This window comes from Hyla sarda, chromosome 10, assembly GCF_029499605.1.
Source record: "Hyla sarda isolate aHylSar1 chromosome 10, aHylSar1.hap1, whole genome shotgun sequence".
In the NCBI taxonomy this organism is placed as follows: domain Eukaryota; kingdom Metazoa; phylum Chordata; class Amphibia; order Anura; family Hylidae; genus Hyla; species Hyla sarda.
The window spans coordinates 66973336-66996741 of record NC_079198.1 but is presented as its reverse complement, the minus strand read 5'-3'; the positions used below and the strand labels follow the sequence as shown (position 1 = coordinate 66996741).

The 23406-nt window shown below is 38.0% G+C and overlaps 1 protein-coding gene across 1 annotated transcript; it reads left to right on the top strand.

Moving 5' to 3' along the window:
* Nucleotides 1–3410, top strand: FGF21 (fibroblast growth factor 21). Its single transcript, XM_056541709.1, has 3 exons — nucleotides 1–250; nucleotides 2219–2322; nucleotides 3117–3410. The coding sequence occupies exons 1-3, from the start codon at nucleotides 1–3 to the stop codon at nucleotides 3408–3410; spliced, it is 648 nt and encodes a 215-aa protein (XP_056397684.1).
* Nucleotides 3411–23406: the final 19996 nt, after the last annotated feature.

Below are 23406 nucleotides of genomic sequence, written 5' to 3'. Positions count from 1 at the left end.
ATGAACTATTACATGAACATAATGAAAGGACAGTGTGCTTTAGTAAATGGACTTTTTTATCTTATTGTGTTAGCTTTTTTTAGTTCTAAAAGGGGACTAGCTAGCCCTATTAGAGACAACAGTCCCATTCTTGGCTATGCAGACCAGGTACGACTAAGACATCTCTATACAGATAATGAGCATACACATCTACATCTCCAGATTACCCCTGAAGGAGAAGTCAGTGGCACCAAAGAGAAGAACCTATATAGTAAGTATATGGCTATCTATATTTATGTGATAAATTCTATATTCAGATTATATATATTTATATTATATAAACATTTATATATTTTATATATATATATATATATATATATATATATATATAGTAATAGTAGTTCAGGGGGAGCACCGTGCACAAGGATTCTAGATCAACCCGGGTGCCAAGCTTCGGGAACCGACCAATTCCCAAATAGTATGCAAAATCAAGTAGTAGCGGCACACCAGTATTCCAATGAAGACGTGGGTTTATTCACACATCTGTGCAGAAAAAGCTACGTTTTGGCTCAACAATAGAGCCTTTCTCAAGCATGCTTAAGAAAGGCTCTATTGTCGAGCCGAAACGTAGCTTTTTCTGCACAGATGTGTGAATAAACCCACGTCTTCATTGGAATACTGGTGTGCTGCTTCTACTTGATTTTGTGTGTATATATATATATATATATATATATATATATATATATATATATATATTGTTTTTTCTATTAAGAACCCCAAAAGTTCAGATGTCAAAGTAATTATGCCCAATATCCTACTCCCACATATAACTGGGGTCTAGGAGGCTACCGCATGTTAAGCTAGTTGAAGAAACACTGGATATTTGTCACCAAAAGTAATTTCCTTTTAACAAAAATGGTTCTATAGAGTAATGGAATACGTTTTTTCCCTAGTGACCACCAGCTCCTAATTATAAAGGTTATTTTAATAAGCTCCTCCTATCTTAGCTTCATGCACCCCGATGTATATGATACAAGAGAACTGGGTTAAATGCAGTCAAACCAGATTATATGAAAAGTATTAACTAATGAATCTGGCGCTCATGATGACTCTGCAGTCATGCTTTGACCTCCTTCCGCGATTTAAGCATTTATTCATGTAAAAAAAAGTCTGTAAAACATTAACAAAAATAAAACATTCAGTAAAACATCCTAGCAGTAAAATGATCTCATCTATCAATACAACCTAGTTAAAAAGACTTATCCACTTGAAGTAAAAAAAAAAAAAAAAAAATACATATAAATGGGCATTTCAATGTAAAAAATAGAATTAAGATATAGGATATCCTAGTTGTGCTAGAGTTCGAACATCTCTAAAGTAAGCAAAGAAAATTTTCAAAGGTCATTGTACCTCTGCTTGGGTGACCTTTAATGTGTACTATAGACAACAATTGTGGGTATTTATGGTTCTATTTGCTATATCATCAGCATTACATCAGACACATTACATAACATGCAAGAAGTAGATAAAAAGTTCAGCTTTAACGGATAAGATATGCAGGAACTTTTATGATTAATAGTAGTTTTATGGTAACCTTAAATGGACATGTAATCCTCAATGCTGCATACCTGTGTGCCATGTAAACTGCATAATACAGGCAAGTACCAGAAATGTATAAAGCATGCCCAACGCTCTGTACATTTGCAAGTTCTGTCAGATTTGACAAAATTGTACAGAACCATCTACAGCACTGGGCTTTGTGTCAAAAATATAAACACACTGACAGAATCTGAATAGGCCGGATTGCACATCAAATTGGTCCTTTCTGTGTCATTGGTGGTGTCATTGGGGACTGTGATATGACGGACCCAACTTTCATAAAAGAAATGAAAGCCATGACCTACATGAGAATACATAGACTCAACAGAAATAACAGACAACCTTAAGACTAGCTCAAATTGTCCATCATTTGCATGTAGTATAGTTGAAGGTGCAGTGGTCAAAATCTCAGGACCATGGCCAGTAGCCGTGATGTAAGAAGCTCCAAAGTTATGATAGGACAATAGGACATTCTCCTTTTCCATTATTGAATCATTATTATTAATATAAGCCTAATATTATCCATTTTAATAATGGACTACCTAAAATCCTAAAACTGTATATTGTAATTGTAATGTCTTTATCTAATTCTAATTTTGATCCATCCTATAACATAACTAATACCATATTTGTCATTTAGGTCTACTTGAAATCAAAGCAGTAAAACCAAGTATTTTGGTGATTCGAGGAATGAAAACTACACGTTATCTGTGTATGGACTCCAAGCACCACTTATATGGATCGGTAAGTGTCAGACCTGTATGAGGTTTTGGTTCAAAGTAACTGGATCCCGCTATCTTGGGGATAGGGGATAACTTTTCATTTTGAGAATGGACCATTAAATGGCCTACTGGACAGTTATTTTAACTTTTTTTGTGGTTGTGTGGTTCCTATCAATTTTAATAACAGGATAATGTTCTGTAAATTCACACAAATAAAGTAATGCATTCCAATGATTTGGGGTTTACCAGTCTAAAACTTTATCGGTCTATACTTTTTTGGAACCCCAGGTTCATCAGTGTCCATCAATGTCCATGGTACTGCAGCTCAGCCCATTACCTGTGGCATGGCCACAAGTGTGGACAAGAAGAGCAATAAAGGGGACATGACTCTCCAGAATTCTGATGGGTTTTAAGGCTTCCACTAGGTTTACATTTTGTGGCCATTTGTAGTTGCATCTATTTAGAGGGAAGGAATAGTATGATAAAATAGCTTATACATGTGTTATCTAGTCTGTAGTAATAAACCAAAATATTAATGGAGTGAAACCTCTCCCAAAAGCCACCCCTTTGAGAAGACCACCCATTTATCTAGATCAGATTGCCACACTCTGTAATTTTCTGTTCCATCCTTATACTTTGCATTGTGACCATGTCCTCTGGGAGGACCACCCCTCTGCAAAACCATTTTTATATTCTTTTTATTGGTTGCCACTAATACATTGCACTGTATATTACTATTATTATTCAATGGTAAATAAATTATATTTAGGTAGAAATTATTTTTGTTTAATGTCTAATTTTTTATGTCTATTACAGTTGGTTTACAAAGAGGATGACTGCAATTTCCGTGAAGTGCCACTAAAAGATGGATACAACTTGTATTACTCAGAAAAGCATCCTGCTCCACTCACCCTTACTCTAACCAGGGGAGGGCACCAATCTGGCAAACATATGGTCCGTTTCATGCCATTGGAGAGCTCTATTCCTTTGGAATCCTTGTATGCAGTAGATCATTCTTATGAACACCATCCTGGAAGCTACTTAGATATAGAAGATCCTCTAAGCATGATAGACAGGTCCAGCATTTTCAGTCCAAGTTTGGATTCCTAGTTAAAAGAGACACCTCTCTGAAGGAACTATTGCTTAAAGCATAACTATGGATTCTCCACTGACCTTAATTTAAGTGCAAATATCCAAATTAAATCAGGACTTAAGAGAAGAGATAAGATGGCACTAAAGTCTGGAGAATAGACAACTGTTATGCAAAAAGACAATTACGTGCAGCATTTTTTTATCATTTATATCCAGTGATGTGTCAAATAATAATCAAGATAAGGCATAAAACCCCCACAACATTGCAAGACCCCATAACACAAAGTCTCACTGCAGCACAGAGAGAATACAGAATTTACATATTGTCAATTGGGTTATTTTATAGAAAATTGCCGACTGTTCTTTCGTTGTACAGGATGCATTTCTTTATAGAATGGCCAAATTGTGATCTTGAAGACTTTTTTTGGTATGTCTTCTTACATTTTGCTCAAGGCCTCTCTTTCCTGACATTTTCATAATCATTCAAAATAAGCTTGGACTTAGCATGGAAAGATGGCATGAAATGTAAATAGACAAGATTACTTAATGTCGTAATGTATCCTGTTGACATGTGTGTTTTTGGTTTATTTATATTATATGTATGTGAATAGAGGAATTGCACATCTTACAAGACTTTTAGTCTTGCATTGGACTGTATAAATGCATTGTATGCATTATTCCTTTGAACATATCCTGTGGCTTTCATTGTGAAATCCCACAAACCTGCACATTGACTTATCCTCAAGTCTTGAACATATAAAAGCCTTAAAGTTCCTAAATTATAATGAGCTTGTTTAAAGTGTAAGGATGCATTCACACATAGCAAACCTGATGCAGACATTTCTGTGGCTCTCCCATTCATCTCAGTGGAGCTTGCAGAAATCATGCACATGTTACAGAAACAGAACCATTTACTTGTGAAAACGATCTGCCATGTGTGAACATGCTTTAAGGCAGCCATGGTACAATGATGTGGCCTGTGTGAGTATATTTTGTATATGAGAGAGTTAAGATTTTTTGGGAGATGAGTGTGTACAGTCTGTCACTACTGTAATGACTTTTTACTGGTGTGCTTCTTGTATTTCGGCTATTGTATGCTATATTTTATTTATTTATCCTATTTATTTATGTCCTATAATATGTATTTTAAAATGTTTTATTTATTGTTTCATAATGTAAATACATTGGTATTTATTTAAATAAACAATATATTTATCAAAATATTTATGTTTCTTTTTAACATATTGCTAGAGTAACTTACCACCATGTAATAGCGCAGTGGAAATGCCTGCCTGGCCCAGGCTCCTCTACCAAAATGGGCAGGGCTGTTGTATCTTAAAAGAAAGATCATATACTCAAACAAAATGATGACACTCTTTTTGCAACATTTTTCCCATAGGAACCTATTGGTACATCACAGTGTGCATGTGTGTACTTTTCTGGTGCAGAAATGTACCCTTCTAATGTAGCCCATAGTGATGTATGATGAGTCTTACTCAGTAAACCTCTTTATACACATTAAATAGCATAAAAAGAACTGTGCACATGTAACATGGAAGCAGGGCTGCCATCAAAAATGTTGGTGCCCCTTACATAGTTTGAAGTCTGGACTTTTATTATAGTTTCAGGTATAAAATAATACCACCAGGACAACATATTACTTCTGCAGTGACAAAATAATACCATCATATTGTTAGGAATTAAAAACCACTATACAAAGAGCAGTATTACCAATAATACCACTATACAAGGGACAAATGATTCCGCCACACCATGACCACTACCATTACCGCTGACTGATACTGCTATATTGTTACTGAATAAAAACCACTATACAAAGACCAATATCTTCTCATACAATGACCATATAGAAAAAGATACCAGCTGTACACAGGTGCTGCAGACTGTATAAGTGAGTACAGTTACATGCTCATAGGGGGCGTCTTCTCTGATTGGAGTCATTCACTTTTTCTCTTTCTCCTTCATCTCTCCTGGGTCATCATGAAGACGTCTCCTGACCACAACTTGTCACCACTGAATCTGCCCAACAAACATTTCAGGCTTCTCGCTACAGGAAAATCCTCACCTCTATAAAACCCTCCTACATGTATACAGTGCCCCATATAGTATTAGTCCCCTCTTTGTCCCTGTATAGTATTAGTCCCCTCTGTGCCCCTGTATAGTATTATGCCCCTCTCTGCCCCTTTATAATTTTTGGCCGCAACATTTCCCCCATAGAGTAGCAGGCCCAAATCATTGCCCCCATAGAGTATTGTGTCCCCCACATTGTCCCCACAGTATATTATTCCCCTCACATTGCCCCCATAGAATAGTATGCCCCACACATTGCCCCATGGTATAAAATGCCCATCAGGCCTCTTACTGGGGTACCGGCTGTACTCCCCTGATGGCGACCCGGCATGGAACATCAACAATCACAAATAGGAATATCTGGCCTGGTTAGGATTGCCTCTGAAGAAGCTGCCTCCAACAATCCAGGGTCTAGGCTTACTCCAGGACAAAGTCACACATCAGGCTCTAGATCCAGACAAGAACATAGCCACTGTCCCACTGGAAAGGTTTCTAGATTTTAGCTCTTTTGCTAGCAAAAAGGCTTCGGTTCTCTCATTGACTCTGGCAAATTGTTAGGATAGGTGACACAAGTGACCCAAGTGCCTATCTTCTACTCAAATAGGTTACATTTAATCGCCTCTCTTTCTGGGCACAAAACCTCAGCACAATCCGAATTATACAGCCTGACTTTGCATGTCCTCAAACTAGCCACCAGCACCAGGTGTTGTATGTTTGCTTCTATTTCTGTTTGATTTCTAAAGAGGAAAGCCTCAGGATGTGGCCTTTCGGCTAAGGTATCTCCGGGGTTGACTTTCTACTCATTAGTTTGCTCTCCTCTGGCTATGGTCCAGTAAATGGAGTAACTATTCTCAAGTTCGTGGATTTTGGTGAGCTGCACCATTCTGGTTTTATCATGGAGAGACCTTGTTGTGTTCTCTTTGGTGGGTATTTGCACCACCCCCAAGTGACCACAGGCTCAGGGGTAGTAGTGTTGAGTGGCATAGGCCATATTCGAATTCGCGATATTTCGCAAATATATGGACGAATATTCGTCATATATTCACTAAATTTGCATATTCGTAATATTTGCGTTTTATTTTCGCATATGCGAAAATTTGTATATAAAGAAATTTGCATATGCGAAAATTTGCATGTACAAACATTTGCATATGCAAAAGAATGAATATTCGTAATTGTGAATATATAGTGTGATATTCGCGAATATTCGCGAATTTGTGAATATGCGATATTCACGAATAAAATTAGCATTGCGAATATTCGCGAGCAACACTAAAACACTAAGGGGTAGTGGGTTAGTGGGCCAGACAAAGCTGTTGTAAAATTTGTGTCAGGTCTGGAAGGTGTTTCCCAGTCCTTTAACTCGAGCACTTGCTATCTATGTGATGACTTTTTTGAACATATACATTGGCTTAACACTTCTTTTCAATTTATTTTTAGTTATACTAATACTGATGTTTCTTGATATCCCCTATCGCAAGGTGGTTTAACTCCTTTCCGTTGCAGGGACTTTTAGTGAAAGCATTTTGCACCTTCCAAGAGCCATAACCTCAATGACATGCCAGTTTTTGCCTAATAAGTTCCATTTTGTAACGCTACCATGAAAAAAAAAACAGTTGGAATGGTGGAATGGAAAAAAGTACACTTGCACTTTTGTTTTTATGGAGATATTCACATCCTAGTGACATGACATCACTTTCTGAAAAGTTATCTATGGAGTTTCTACTGCTGAGTCCCCCATGATCCTGACAACAGGGACATATTAGGCTGAAGATTTCATGAGAGGTCAGCAGTCCATTTATTCTTTATGGATCTGACAAACATTGCCGAGTGCTGAATTTGGCACCAAGGGTGTACACCATACATTTGGGGAAGATTTTGTCTTCCTTTTTTGGGGTCAGTTGGGTTACAAGCGCTTTGACCCCCATCCACCAACTTGTTACCCCATATCCTGTGAATAAAAAATAACTTCTTTAGATAGAAATAACCCTTTAATGATTTGGAAATGCGAGAGGAAAACTTCTGCAGTAGTTGAATTGGTGGCCAAATTTTACACTACACAAGTTTTCTAGAAACAGATGAAACTAACACTAAAATAGAATATTTAACAACGTTGAAAAACATTTACTTGGGATGTTTTTATTTGTGGTTAAAAAGTAAATATGCTTTATATCGAAAGACTTTATGACATTCTCCATTTCCCCTATTAGGATACTAATTTCAGAACATTTCTTGGGAAATTGTCTAGTTATAGAATCATCAGAAAAAAACTGTATTTGATACCAAACCTTCTCAAACAGGTCCCAACATATCTATTAAACTATTACAACGTTCCTTCTCCAAACACAGCGGCCCTTTCAAACAGCTGTAAATCTTTGACTTGCATAATCTGTAGTCTCGAAGTGACATTACATCACCCAGGAGAGCATTAGCTGTAGTCATTGTAGACATGGAGTGTCTGTGCACAGGGTTTCAACAAGCTGACATAGAAATAGATGGAGGGTAAGGGTACATTCACACATTTTCACTTTGCCATTTTTTCTTTTTCTTTTGCTCAGTCCGGGTCAGATTTTTCAAGATTATAACACAGTTTATATACCTAATGTATATGTGTTTATTGTATGGTCTATTCAACTTAGCCACTAAATGTTGTAAACCTATATGATGTAAACTACATGCTCTGTAGCATGGGTCTCAGTAAAAATATTAGCTCATTAATTTTATATGACACCCCCCTCCCCCAACCACCTCCAACCACCTGTGCTTATTTGTGACTGAAAGATCATAGTCCCTATAGTTGTAAGTAAGGACAAGAATTAGAAGACTTCAAAATGTTAAAAATACTATACACTGTTTGCTGTATCCTCCCTACATGTTTCACCAGTTTAAAACAGCCACATCAGGGGAATGGCAAAAGATATTGTATGAGGCCATAGTAGAAGAATACAAATAGAGGGGTTATCCAGGAAAAAACTTTTATATATATATATATATATATATATATATATATATATATATATATATATTACTCAACTGGCTCCAGAAAGTAAAACAGATTTGTAAATCACTTCTATTAAAAAATCTTAATCCTTCCAGTACTTATGAGCTTCTGAAGTTGAGTTGTTATTTTCTGTCTAAGTGCTCTCTGATGACACGTGTCTCGGGAGCTGTCCAGAGTAGAAGCAAATCCCCATAGCAAAATTCTTCTACTGTAGTTCCCCAGACAAGCAGAGATGTCAGCTGAGAGCACTGTCGCCAGACAAAAAAGAACAACTCAACTTCAGCAGCTGATAATTATTGGAAGGATTAAGATTTTTTAATAGAAGTAATGTCCAAATCTGTTTAACTTTCTAGAGCCTAGGGCATGATTGGCTGTGCTTGGGTGGGGAATGGGCAGGGTTAGAGGCTTGGCTTAACAAACAGAAACCTTTTGTTGCTTGTGCAGTGTGCCACATATTACACCCTCTTACCTTTTTTTAATAGTTGGAAGGTGTGGAATCAGTTTTTTGCTTCTTTTTGAATTGACTGCTGGGCTTAGCTCAAAAAACTGGCACAAAAACTGCACCAAAAATGATTACAAGACCTTGATGTATGATTCCAGCCTAAAGGTTAAAATTCGAGATGAGCACATTTTTGAAAAATTTGATTCGGCCAATTCGCCAAATTTTCCCCAAAAAATAATTTTGGTCCGAATTTAGTGAACTGCTATCAAAAATGGCTATTTATGGCCTACAGAGAGCCTTAATAGGGGTGTAGAAAACATTACCTTTCTGTAACACGCATAGGGAGTGTGCTGGGTTATTGAAATAATGCTGTTATTCAGTATGACATGCAGATTCTTTTGGAAATGTCCTTCATGCCATGAAAATGTAGTGACAAGAGTTACCTTCCATTCTGGACTTCTTACCTGGCTTTTATGTATAGCAATTATTTAATAAAATTATATGAAATATTAAAAAATTTACAATTCACTTTTCATAAATTATAAAAATGTCTTTAACCCCTTAAGGACCGAGCCCTTTTTCACCTTAAGGACCGGAGCATTTTTTGCAATTCTGACCACTGTCACTTTAAACATTTATAACTCTGGAATGCTTTTAGTTATCATTCTGATTATGATTCTAAAATTTATGAGTTTTTAATTTTGGAAGACACCAGAGGGCTTCAAAGTTCAGCAGCAATTTTGAAATTTTTCACAAAATTTTCAAACTCGCTATTTTTCATGGACCAGTTCAGGTTTGAAGTGGATTTGAAGGGTCTTCATATTAGAAATACCCCATAAAAGACCCCATTATAAAAACTACACCCCCCAAAGTATTCAAAATGACATTCAGTAAGTGTATTAACCCTTTAGGTGTTTCACAGGAATAGCAGCAAAGTGAAGGAGAAAATTCAAAATCTTCATTTTTTACACTCGCATGTTCTTGTAGACCCAATTTTTGAATTTTTGCAAGGGGTAAAAAGGAGAAAATTTTTACTTGTATTTGAAACCCAATTTCTCTCGAGTAAGCACATACCTCATATGTCTATGTTAATTGTTCGGCGGGCGCAGTAGAGGGCTCAGAAGGGAAGGAGCGACAAATGGTTTTTGGGGGGCATGTCACCTTTAGGAAGCCCCTATGGTGCCAGGACAGCAAAAAAACACACATGGCATACCATTTTGGAAACTAGACCCCTCAGGGAACATAACAAGGGGTAAAGTGAACCTTAATACCCCACAGGTGTTTCACGACTTTTGCATATGTAAAATTTTTTTTTTTTTTTACCTAAAATGCTTGATTTCCCAAAAATTTTACATTTTTAAAAAGTGTAATAGCAGAAAATCCCCCCCAAAATTTGAAGCCCAATTTCTCCCGATTCAGAAAACACCCCATATGGGGGTGAAAATTGCTCTGCTGGCGCACTACAGGTCTCAGAAGAGAAGGAGTCACATTTGGCTTTTTGAAAGCAAATTTTGCTCTGGGGGCATGCCGCATTTAGGAAGCACCTATGGTGCCAGGACAGCAAAAAAAAAACACATGGCATACCATTTTGGAAACTAGACCCATCAGGGAACGTAACAAGGGGTAAAGTGAACCTTAATACCCCACAGGTGTTTCACGACTTTTGCATATGTAAAAAAAAATGATTTTTTTTTTACCTAAAATGCTTGGTTTCCCAAAAATTTTACATTTTTAAAAAGTGTAATAGCAGAAAATACCCCACAAAATTTGAAGCCCAATTTCTCCCGATTCAGAAAACACCCCATATGGGGGTGAAAAGTGCTCTGCTGGCGCACTACAGGTCTCAGAAGAGAAGGAGTCACATTTGGCTTTTTGAAAGCAAATTTTGCTATGGGGGCATGCCGCATTTAGGAAGCCCCTATGGTGCCAGGACAGCAAAAAAAAAAACACATGGCATACCATTTTGTAAACTAGACCCCTCAGGGAACGTAACAAGAGGTTAAGTGAACCTTTATACCCCACAGGTGTTTCATGACTTTTGTATATGTAAAAAAAAAATTTATTTTTTTTTACCTAAAATGCTTGTTTTCCCAAAAAATTTACATTTTTAAAAAGGGTAATAGCAGAAAATATCCCCCAAAATTTGAAGCCCAATTTCTCCCGAGTACGGCGATACCCCATATGTGTCCCTAAACTGTTGCCTTGAAATACGACAGGGATCCAAAGTGAGAGCGCCATGCGCATTTGAGGCCTAAATTAGGGATTGCATAGGGGTGGACATAGGGGAATTCTACGCCAGTGATTCCCAAACAGGGTGCCTCCAGCTGTTGTAAAACTCCCAGCATGCCTGGACAGTCAGTGGCTATCTGGCAATACTGGGAGTAGTTGTTTTGCAACAGCTGGAGGCTCCGTTCTGGAAACAGTGGCGTACCAGACGTTTTTCATTTTTATTGGGGAGGGGAGGGGGGCTGTGTAGGGGTATGTGTATATGTAGTGTTTTTTACTTTTTATTTTATTTTGTGTCAGTGTAGTGTAGTGTTTTTAGGGTACAGTCGCACGGGCGGGGGTTCACCATTTTAGATACCCTGGAGCCTGGACTGCACTAAATGGAGCTTAATGAATCGATATTCAAATTTGTTGCAAATTTCGTAATGAATTCGGATTCGATTCGCACATTCCTAGTTAATATGTCAATATGATATAATTTCCTTGAAATGCAAATGTACTAATCTAAAACAGGTCAATGACCCCTACAAAGAAAAATACTACATCAGATAATGGCAAAGTTCAGCTTAAGAGAAATCCTACTTCAGGCCAAGACACATGATAAAGTAAAAGACACCTGAAAATCAGGCAGCTAGAGTAATACATGGAATGGAAGAACTACAGTACCCAGAAAGACGATCAAAATTGGGGTTATTTAGTTTAGAAAAAAAGATGGCTAAGGGGAGACCAAATAATTATTCATAAATATATCAGAGGACTATGAGGGACATTTATCATTGTGTGTGTTTTGAAGTAATTTATTTTTGCTTTGGTTTTGCTTGGAAAACACTACTTCAAAACACTACTTGGTATGAGTCCTCCTCTGCGACTTTTCTGCAAATTTTACCCCGTTGTGCAAAAATTTGCTACTTTTTTTTTTAAAAGGCTCTCCACAGTCAGTTTTGTAGGCCAGGTCTGGGCTGGTGTAGATATGCATCAAATTTAGGGCTTTACAATAAACTTGCCACTTTAAAAAAAGAAAAAAAAGTCACATTTGATAAACCAGCAACCACTGCAAAGTAAGAAACCAAAATATGTACCAAAGTCATTTAGTCAAAATCACTCTAGCAAAAAAGTTGCACAAATTTTGCGCAACATGTACTTTTCTACAGATGAAAAGGCTCTAAACATAAACACGTTGATAAATTTACCCCCACCTGTGTATCTATAACAAAATGGCATCCTCTATGTCTAGGAGAAAGAAGGTTTCTACACCAGCACATACGGAGGTTCTTTACAGTAAGAGCAGTGAGACTGTGGAACCAGAGGAAGTGGTCATAGTGAACGCAATAAAATAATTCAAAAGGGGCCTGGATCTATTTCTGGAGAGTAATAATATTGCAGGTTATGGATAATAGATTTATAGGGACAGAACATTGATCCAGGGATTTAGCTTGCCTAATTGTTGTCGGGAAGGAATTCCCCCCCCCCCCCTGGTATGGGGCAATTGGCAACAGCCTCATAAGGGTTGTTTGTCTTCCACTGGATCAACACAGTAGGGACACAGTAGTGATATAGGTTGATAGATTAGGGTTTGTCTTTTTTACAACCTTATGAACTATGTTACTATGTTACAGAGTAGACGGACATTTGAATGCAACACTGCCTTTTATTTTCTGTTTTGCGTTTATATTTTATATAATAATAAATGGTAACAATAATTAGCTATAAGGAAGAGAATAATGGATGTAACAGATTCTTTTCACACCACATGTCCTTCCTTAACATATCATCTTAGTTTAGACTTATAACAGATAGATAGGGTCCTGATGGCCTGACAAAGTGCTACCAAACGGTCCGTCGCCTAACTCCTTCCCCCCTGCACACCTGTTCACCTGCTCCCCCGCACAACTGAACCGCTACACCTTGCTTCAATAAAGAAGTGGATTTTAAGTGCATCGTAACCCGGTGAGTGCTGCGTTTTTCTTACCTTCTATATGGGAGAATCATTGTTTGCTTTTACCAACACCATTGCACCCGGGACACACTTGTGCGGTTTGTTTGGATATTTTCCCTATGCTAGACAGCAGTCTGTCCATGCTAACTACTCCCACAAGCTGTGCCAGTAGTATCCTCTTTTAGAACCCATGATAATAAATAGTGTCAGCTCTATGTGGCTGTACAGAATAATGCAATGTAGAGGCAAACTAGGCACCACACTAATAAACAGTAAGTTAGCAATAATGTACTAGTTCCTATCTAGGATAGTGATGACCTAGAAAACTGGCCTGATGCCAATATACAATACCACAAATGAATGCTCTCTACACCGGCCAGTGACACAGATGTTAAGCAGAGGACGGGGTGAAGAGCATTCATTTGTGGTATTGTATATTGGCATCAGGGCAGTTTTCTAGGTCATCACTGTATCCTAGATAGGAACTAGTACATTATTGCTATATTACTGTTTATTAGTGTGTGCCTAGTTTGCCTCTACATTGCATTATTCTGTACAGCCACATAGAGCTGACACTATTTATTATCATTATATTGTCAGTAGGACGGGGTCATTTACCCAGAGCAGGGGGTCATGGCCCTGCTCTTAGGCTGTGTTGTGGCTCTTTTAGGGAGCCTTTTAAAATGGTTTTAATATTTGTCTGTAACTTGATCTGGTGTATTGTATCTTAATAAAGATATTGTATATGATTTAGTGGAGTTCACTTTGTTTTCAGTGGCAGCTGTTTCTTGGTACTAGTTAAATACCTGGCGAGACTTAGCTTGCTAGTGGCATTGGTAAGTCTTGTTATTAGGTCTGGATTTTTACAGGATGAAAAGCAGGTTTGGTCCCCTTCCAGGCCACTCCAGGTTTTCAGACTAGCCCAGATCAGCATAGGTACTGAAGACAGCTAGTGGCTTGGTGAAACTAGATGAGAGTCAGTCTGCAGGAAAGGCCATGATAAACCTCATTGGAGAGTTTCTTTGTACATTTTATGGTAAAATAAAAAGTGTCCTTAAAAAGTAATATTGGTCATGCAAAAAACAAGCCTTCATATAGGTCTGTAGATGAAAAAGAGTTATACCTCTTAAAAGCTAAGGAGGAAATATCGAAAACGCAAAAATGAAGGCTGTCCACAAGGTCAAAATGGACCGTGTCTTTAAAAAGGTTATGAGAATTTATGAAACGACAAGGGAGTTTGTGATAGATATTGGTTATACCTAAGCACTCATTTAGGGATTTTTTTGTGTGATCATCATGAGGGAACGTCACACTGAGAGCACTACTGGGAGCAGCCTCCGGTCTGAACGTGTTACCATGTAGAATCTCTAGATTTGTCTCCCATGAAGCACATTGGACATCATTTGTCAGCAACTGCAAAGGGAGCCGCCAGCAGCAGATCTTATTGAATTGTGTGCCCAAGTACATTCAGCGTGGCAAATCATTATTGATGGCATGGCAAGAGCATATATTTCTGCACATGGTGCTCCTACAAAATATAAAATAAATAAAGATGTTTTAAATATGTTGTTTCAGGTTTTTTTATTATTGTTTATCAATGTTTTTTTATCATTTGCATATGATAAACATGTCTATTAATCCTATGATTTTCATAATTCCATTACTTTTTGTTCTTGGTGTTACAATTGCAATATTAAAGAGGTATTCCAGGAACTGGCTCTGGAAAGTTAAACAGATTTGTAAATTACTTCTATTAAAAAAATCTTAATCCTTCCAATAGTTATTAGCTTCTGAAGTTGAGTTGTTGTTTTCTGTCTAACTGCTTTCTGATGACTCACATCCCGGGAGCTGTGCGGTTCCTATGGGGATATTCTCCTATCATGCACAGCTCCCGGGACGTGACATCATCATTGAGCAGTTAGACAGAAAACTTCAGAAGCTAATAACTATTGGAAGGATTAAGATTTTTTAATAGAAGTAATTTACAAATCTGTTTAACTTTCCGGAGCCAGTTGATATATATATATAAAAAAAAAAGGTTTTGCCTGGAATACCCCTTTAAGTAGAGTTTTATTTTCCTAAAATGGCATAGATGTTCATAGTAAATCATACTTCATCATATTAAGAAAACCTTTCAATGTGTTCATGCTGCTCATAGTTTAAGGGAACCCAGGAAAAATCCATTTAAATTTGTTTTTTTTTTTTAAATAAAAATTTGCGGTATTTTACTACAGCCCTACACATTTGATGGGAAGCTCAATAGGTGGTTCACCCAACATTTTTCTAATGTGTATAGCTAGTGCCACATTATGATTATCAGGGATTATAGGGGATTATTAGGGATTCACTTACTGGCTCCTTCTATTACTAGTACTACTGCATTTTAATTTTAATATGTGACTTGTCATTACTGCGATTATATTTATGATTTATTGATCTGAGAGTTACTAATATACTTCATAGTATGATATGGGAGAAGTTAGTAAAAATAAAATAAAAAACATATCACTGCTGATAAGTAACAATGGAAGAATGGCTGATCAGTGTGTTTATTTTTTTATTTTTTACTGAAAATAAAATGTAAGTGCATTATCAAAATTTAAATTCAAGCCTTTGTGGTCTGTTTTGTTTTTTTCTTTTTGCATCAGTAACAAATATAGGAAAGTAGATAGGAAAATTACTCAACTCTTTCCCTATGGCTAGGATTTTCCTTCTATTGTGCTCCCAGACAGAAAGCATTTGCTAAAAAAGAAAAAAAAATATGTATAAGGTGAACATGCCTGCACACCTGGTAGCTTATGCAAGAGGCAAATAACATTGCATAATGCATGGAATCCTATTCTTTTTTTTTAGAAAATGTCTAAGTTGTTCATTAAAGCCACAGTAGAAAATGATTGTATGTACGGTATGTAGGCAATACATGTTTCAAACATTAAGGGAGCTATAATGCAGAAAAACATAACTTTTAGCTAAAGGAAAGGGGATATGTTTTGGATCACAGGGATCTGACCACTGGGACCCCCTGAGAACTCCTGTTCCATCTCCCTTGGAATGGGGCGTGTTGACCACCGCACGAAATGGCGGCCCACATGTCCCCTCCATGTATCTCTTTAGAAGAACCAGAGATAGCCTTTTTGGAATGATACTCCTCACATGCCTTGGTTTCAGATTGAACAGTGGTTGGTGGGTGCATGCTGTTCTGCTTGTCTGCCCCTGTGGAAAGTAAATTTGCTGGTCTCCATAGTTGGTCAATTTGGCACTCTATTACAAGTCCAGTATAAGTACACCCTGGCACCCTGTGTATGCCTTATCTGTGTGCAACTAGAATACTAAGCAGCTACCCTCCTCATGAATAGTAGGCGTTTAAGTGGTTGTTGATCAGTAGTTTGCAGCTGTGTGACCTGGCTGACCTGCATCATAGTAAGAATAGGTGTCTAACATGCCCTCGTACCAGTAACAAGTATTTTTTTTGTGTGATTTTTGTCTTATTTTTCTTTTCTTTTTTTTTTATATTAGTGTATGGACTCGCAAGAGACTGATGATGGTTTGTGAGCTTGCGTAGTTTGGCCAAAAAATCAACTAATACCTAAGTTTACATTTTTTTATTATGTGGTCTGGTCTTGTGATGCTGAGGGAGCACAGGGTGCCAGTTCTTTGTGGGGTGCACCCAAGATGTTGGACAGCACTCCTGATTGAATAGTATGGGCGTCACTAATAGGTTGTAAGCAAGCATGATGCAGCTACCCCCCCTTTTGAATGGGAGGCGTGAGAGTGGTTGTTCAGCAGTATTTTGCACCTGTGAGACCTCCCTTTATTTAGCATTGTGTCTCGCCTTCATCATAGTGGGAATAGGTGTCTAACCTGCCCTTGTACCAGTAACCAGTAAGTGTGGCCTCTTTTCTGTAATTTTTTGAGTGATTCTTTTCCCATTTGTTTGTGATTTTTTCCAAGTACACCAAAAAGACAGAGCAAGTGGCACTCATTACAGCAGTTACAGAAAATATCGAAGCTTCTACAATCACCTGCTGTGGTAAATTCCACTCACTCTCTCACTTTGGTGTACTTACAGTATATTGGACTTGCTTTCTATACAAGTTGAGAAGTTCTATAACTATTTAACTTATTTGCATGTTTACCAGTTCTCCAGCTACATATCAAGACTGTGTAAAATACTTATATAGGTTCAATTACAAAAAAGAAAATACCCACAGTGCTAACCTAAACACACCCATTTCCCCCCACCCACCCCGCCCAACATTCCCCGACCGAAACAACCACACACCTCACCATCACCACCCCTTTTGAGCCGAACCGTGGGAAAGGCGAAAAAGAAAGCAAAAAATGGGGGTGGGTTTAACTAAAAACTTTGCCTTCTTTACCCCATTTTTTTTTCTTACTCCCTCTTTTGGATTTCTTAGCTAGTGACCATTTATACTTTTTATCTTCTCCACTAAACCTTGCCATTCCTCTATCGCAGGGGAAGATGGATCATACCACTTCTTTATTATTATGACCTTAGCATATGAAATAAGCCTTATCAGGAGAATCCTTTCCCTCTCTGACTCCGCTTTATCTCCCAGAACCATTTTCCAGTTCAATTCAAAGTTGACTATCTTTGCCAGCGTTCCTATTTTAGTTCTTACATTGGACCTGTAATTATGGAGAGCAGAACATTTCCAGATCATATGACATATATCAGCATTGACAAATATAAAGTGACAGTGCTCAAAGTTAAATAGATACTGGGTCTCAATAATTGAAAAAATAAATGTATTTTAAAAATGTTTATTTCTTTAAAAAAATCACAATAAGCTTAGCCGTTAAAAATAAATATCGATGTTATATATGTATATATATAGCTGTAAAACATTTTCAAATGTCCTTTAATCCGGCAAAATGATCTGCAGATGCTTTTAATGTGGCAAAAAAATGTCTTCTAGGTGTAATGTAATAATACTGTTCAGCAATGTCTTTAGAGGTTTTGCATAAATGTAACTGCAGAAATGTTACAGTGGTGCTATGCGCCTATGTCCGGCAAGTAGATAACTGTATGGTAGCTTGGGGTTGTAGGGTGTAGGTGGTGTAGCTGTGCAGTGATGAAAGGGTGTTGGATTAACCCTTAACTGTCGTGACGCCAGGGTGCGGGTTCTTCCTCAGTATATATATATCCTACCGCCACCCGTCCCAGGAACGATAGGGAGGAATAAAGGATTGTCCACAACTGGAGGTTTAGTAAACTGTAGATAATTTTACTGCAGCTTTTATGCAGGTTGATAATGGCAAACAGTCTATACAGAAGAGTAGTCTGTAAGTTCCTCACAGTTGGTTGGGACCTTGTAGTATATAAGCTCTGAGTCTGGAATTACGCTGTTCCGCTGAATTTAGGGGAATTATTTAGGTCCAGCAGTCACGCAGGATTAACAGGATTTAGAGTTGGTAGACTCACGTTTAGTAAGCTGCTGAATTGGTAGGCTTCAGGCCTAGTTTTGTCTTGTAGGTTTGCACGGATCTCCTCTCTCTCTAGTCTGGAACCCAAGAGAACGAGGATTGGTTAACAGCCCCCTTATATGGAGAGGGGCAGGCTTGGAGCTTATTGGTTCCCACCAGCTGTCAGTCCTTTCACAAAGCATTATGATACATAATGTGACTACATCATGTGACCTGGAAGGTCCTTAAGCTCAGCCTAACATTAGACTTATTAGTCATGTGACCTATGGTCCTGGAAGTACTATACACATAATAAAATATATACAATTTATATACATCAAACAACATAAAATTAAAGAAGGAAGAGGTGACAAGGCTTTATCCCACTAGGAGGATCCTACAGGTACACAGGAAATCTGACTTTGGGAACTTAGCACACAAGGTACGGTACAAGGTACGGTACCGGGACACCAAAACTGTAACTTGTTTTTTGTGGCAGTGAATAATAGATCGGTAATGCTATGCACCTCTCACCTCTCCCTCCGATTGCAAGCGGGAGTGTAGATCACGGCAGGGATTTTCGCAGTTGCTGGAGTTGGCGGCGCAACTCCGTTAGCCCAGGCTGAATGAAGCCGGTTCTGCCTTGGTGCAGGTATAGCAGCGGATACTTACAGCTCCTGGAGTTGCCAGCACAACTCCGATGTGGCGGTGCTGTAGTGCTGTCTCCTTGAGGGTCCGTGTAGGTCAAGTTCACGGTGATGGCTCTCTGCTCTGCGGCAGATAATAACTTTGGTGTCCTCGTGTAGCAATGGAGCGTGAGGAGCACGCAGATAGACAGAGTATTTTCTGTCAAATAAGAGAGAAAAAAAATCCAAGCAAGTAACAATTGCACAACAGCAGCAGACCTCACTAGATAGTGATAAAGTCATATATATATTGAGGCTGGAAGCATTTCAGGATCGCCATAGATCCTTTCCTCAGCAGCAAAGATAAGATATGATAGAAGCTAGTCATTCTCAGGGTATATATAGGCACACCTTAAATGGCACATCTTTGCCCAATTAAAAAATAAAGTCATGTGGGTTCATGGTAAAACTCAGGAATGGATTGAATCGTTGCTTGGATGTCAGACACATCAAGGGGCTCTTCTAAAAATACGGAATACAATCTGATATCTATTTATTTCTTGCTTGCAATTGAATGTGTAAATAAAGTATATAGGTTAACACGTAAACCTGTCTGATATGTCAGACCGTATTGTAAGTAAATATCTAGATAAAGTTACTGATTTCATATGTGTTACGTTATGCACTGGGACTCGCATCGCGGGACGTGCCCGCATGCAAGCACAAGTCCGTCACTCACCTGGTGCTTCTCCTGCCCCCGCATCGGCCTCTCTGCTCCAGCGCGTGTGTCCCTGTCCCCTAGGGCACGCACGCGCTGGAGGCTTAAGATTTAAAGGGCCAGTGCACTCATTAGTGTAATTCACCTGTGGTTCATTGATACATTCCTTCACCCTGCCCATTTCCCTGCCAGATCTTTGTTGCTTTGTGCCTGAGAGAAAGTATTCCTACGAGTTGCCTTGCCATGTATCTGATCCTTTGCTCTTTGACTTGACCTTGCTCCTCTGCTGCCTGCCTATTGACCTCCTGCTATGTCCTGACTATGCTACTGTGCCACCTGCCTTGACCTTCTGCTATCCTGACTACGAGCTGCCTTATCCCTCCTGTGCCTCACATCTCCTCAGCCGCCTGTGTGGTCGAGCCATGCCAGGGGCAGTGACCTGGGTGCCACCTGCCGCAGCAAGTCCATCCTGCTTTGCGGCGGTGCCCTTAGACTCCGCTCCCTGGTACGGTTTGGGTCATCTGCCACACAGGTCCAGCTGATCCACATCCACTGGAGTTCCTGTCTTCTGAAACGTGAGTGTTAGAATGGATGTGAAAATGTGATCGGGGAAATTAATTATATCTTGTGAATAAAAAGAGAATGTGTGTTGTATATGTGTGAGTGAGAATAGTGTATTGGTGAAGTGGAATATGTGCATATGGATTTACAAATAAAAATAAAAAAGGACAATGACGAATAAAAGTAGTAATAAATGAAAATAGAAAATAAAAAATAGAAATAAAAAGGATAACAGAAATATAATTGAAAATAATTAAAAAATTAAAATAAAATAGAAATAAATAAATAAATAAAAATTGATAAATAAAAAAAATAATATATATAAAATACTAAAAAAATAAAAAATGAAAAATAAAAATGAAGACATGGGTGGGTTTGAATGTTTTGATCGAGGAAATAGGAGGCAAGGGACCGTCTAAGGATCCGTCGGAGTGCTGGTAAAACAGCCTGCCTGCCTCTGACGGACCGTCTAAGAGGCTGAACAGTTCCAAATCCAAATTCAGACCTTTTGGGATAAGTGACTCAAACTCAAAGATTTTTTTGGATTCTGCTCTGGACATTTTGTTATTGTAATTTCCTCCACGCCAGTCGGGTTTGATTGTCATGATTGCTGAGTAACTTAACTGGTTAGGGTTGATATTGTGGAAATCTCTAAAGTGTAAGGACAGAGGGTGTTTATAATTTTTCTTTTTCATATTATACATGTTTATACGTATTTTAAGTGCACATGAAGTTCTACCTATGTATTGTTTATGGCAAGGACACCCTGTGATGTAAATCGCTCCTTTGCTCATACAGTTTAGGAATTCCTTAATCTCGAATTCAAAGTCATTAGCAGTACTAGTGATTTTGGTAGTTTTTTGGGGAAAATTTGTCACCTTACAGTTTGGACATTGTCCACATCTGAAGAATCCATTGATGTTTAAACTCGTTCTATCTTTATTATTAGTTTTTGAGTTTTGTTGTACGGTAGGAGCTACTTTTATTGCTAGGTTGGGTTGATCAAAATAATAGGTGGTTTTTCTAGCAAAAGTTCCCCCAACATTTTGTCCTGGCATAACAACGGCCAATATTTTTCGATCACTCCTTCTATTTTCCTGTGTTGTGAGTTAAAAGGGATAATACATTTTGGTGCTTTGGAAGTTACTGCATTAACTGTGGTGGTTTTAGGCTCAAAAAATGATGACCTATACAGTTTACAAACTTTATCAAATGATATTTGGAGGTTGTTCAGTGGATATTTCTTCTCTAAAACACCTTCTGTGAGTATCTCAGCTTCTTTAACGAACTGTTCAGGTATGGTACAATTGCGTTTCAACCGGCGATACTGGCTGGTGGGGACATTAAGCAACCATTGGGGGAGGTGACAACTGGTATGTAAAATAAAACCATTCTTGGCTACTGGTTTCCAAAATGTGCTGCAAATTAAATTGTGTTCTGTTGATGTGATAAGTAGATCTAAAAATTCAACTGAGGTGGAGCTGATGTGTGGTTTTAAATTTAAGTTAAAATTATTTGTATTCAACATAATTAAAAAACTGATCCAAATTGTCTTTTGACCCTCTCCAAAAGAAAAAATATGTCTTCTATATAGCGGTGCCAGGTCACCAGGTTCCCACCCAGTATTGGTAAGATGGTAGTGTCCTCCCAATCTGCCATGAACAAATTGGCATAACTGGGCGCAATCCTGGTGCCCATGGCTGTGCCATTAGTTTGGAGATAAAAATCTGTCCCAAATAAAAATTAAGGATGTGATAAAATAAATTCAATGCTTTCTAAAACGAATAAAATTTGATCTACGTGTAAATCCATTTTGGTAGTTAAAATATGTTTTATTGCCTCTATCCCCTGTTTGTGCTTTATAATTGTATACAGTGAGCTTACATCTAATGTACCTAACAACCAGTCAGGATTCCACGTGGTAGATTCAACTATTTGTTTTATTTGTGTTGTATCTCGGAGATAAGAAGGTGTAAGTTTGACATATGGTGGCAAAAAATTACTGTGATAAATTTGCCGTTATAGAGCCAATGCCTGATACGATCGGCCTTCCAGGAGGGTTGGTGGCGTCTTTATGGATTTTCGGTATAGCATGAAACATAGGTATTCTTTTTTTGGTCCCCAAAATAAAATCGTATTCTTGTTTTTAAAGAATCCCTGTAACCAGTACTTTAGTGCACGTCTTCTAGTTTTTTGGTAAAATCTATACTTTGACTTCCTTTTAGTTTGATGTATGTTTTAATGTCATTTAGTTGTTTACTTCATTCTTATTCGTATTTTTCAGTATCTAAAATGACAATGCCACCCCTTTTGTCTGCTAGTCTGATTGTTATAGATAGATCTTGTTGAAGTTGTTTGATTGCTCTTATTTCACCTGGAGTTAGATTGCACCATCAGTTTTTTTGTGTTTTGATATCTGTAATATCTTTTTCTGCCACTTTTTTGAAAGCCATCATGTCTTCACTTATCTCAAGTTTAGGCTAAAATTGTGATTTGGTTCTAAGAGCTGTATGTTTAAAATTGGAAATAGTTGGTGTCAGATTTTTACTGGGGTCAAATTGTTTTTTCATAAAAAAAAATGTTGGCATCATTTGCTAATGTATTTTTCAATGCCAATATAAGTACAAAATTTATCTATAGATTGGTTTTGGGAAAATTTAAGACCCTTATGCAGGAGGTTTGTCTGGTTTTCCGTTAATGATTTGGAACTTAGATTAAAAACTATATTGTCTGATTTTATGCTCTGTTTATCTTGGTTTTGAATGTTCTATAATTTCTATTGTGTCTACCACCTCGTCGTATTCTCTTTTTCTGCAGTGGGTTTCTTTGTTGGGCGTTGCTAATAGTGATGGTGTTTGTGGGGTTGGGTGTATTTGTGCTGATGTTTCTATCCAGGATCTTTGGGGAAGTGTCTGTAGTATCATAGGTCTGTGTTCTCTTATTGGCGTAGCATTGTAATGGGTCTGATAGGTGGTCGCTCTGTGTG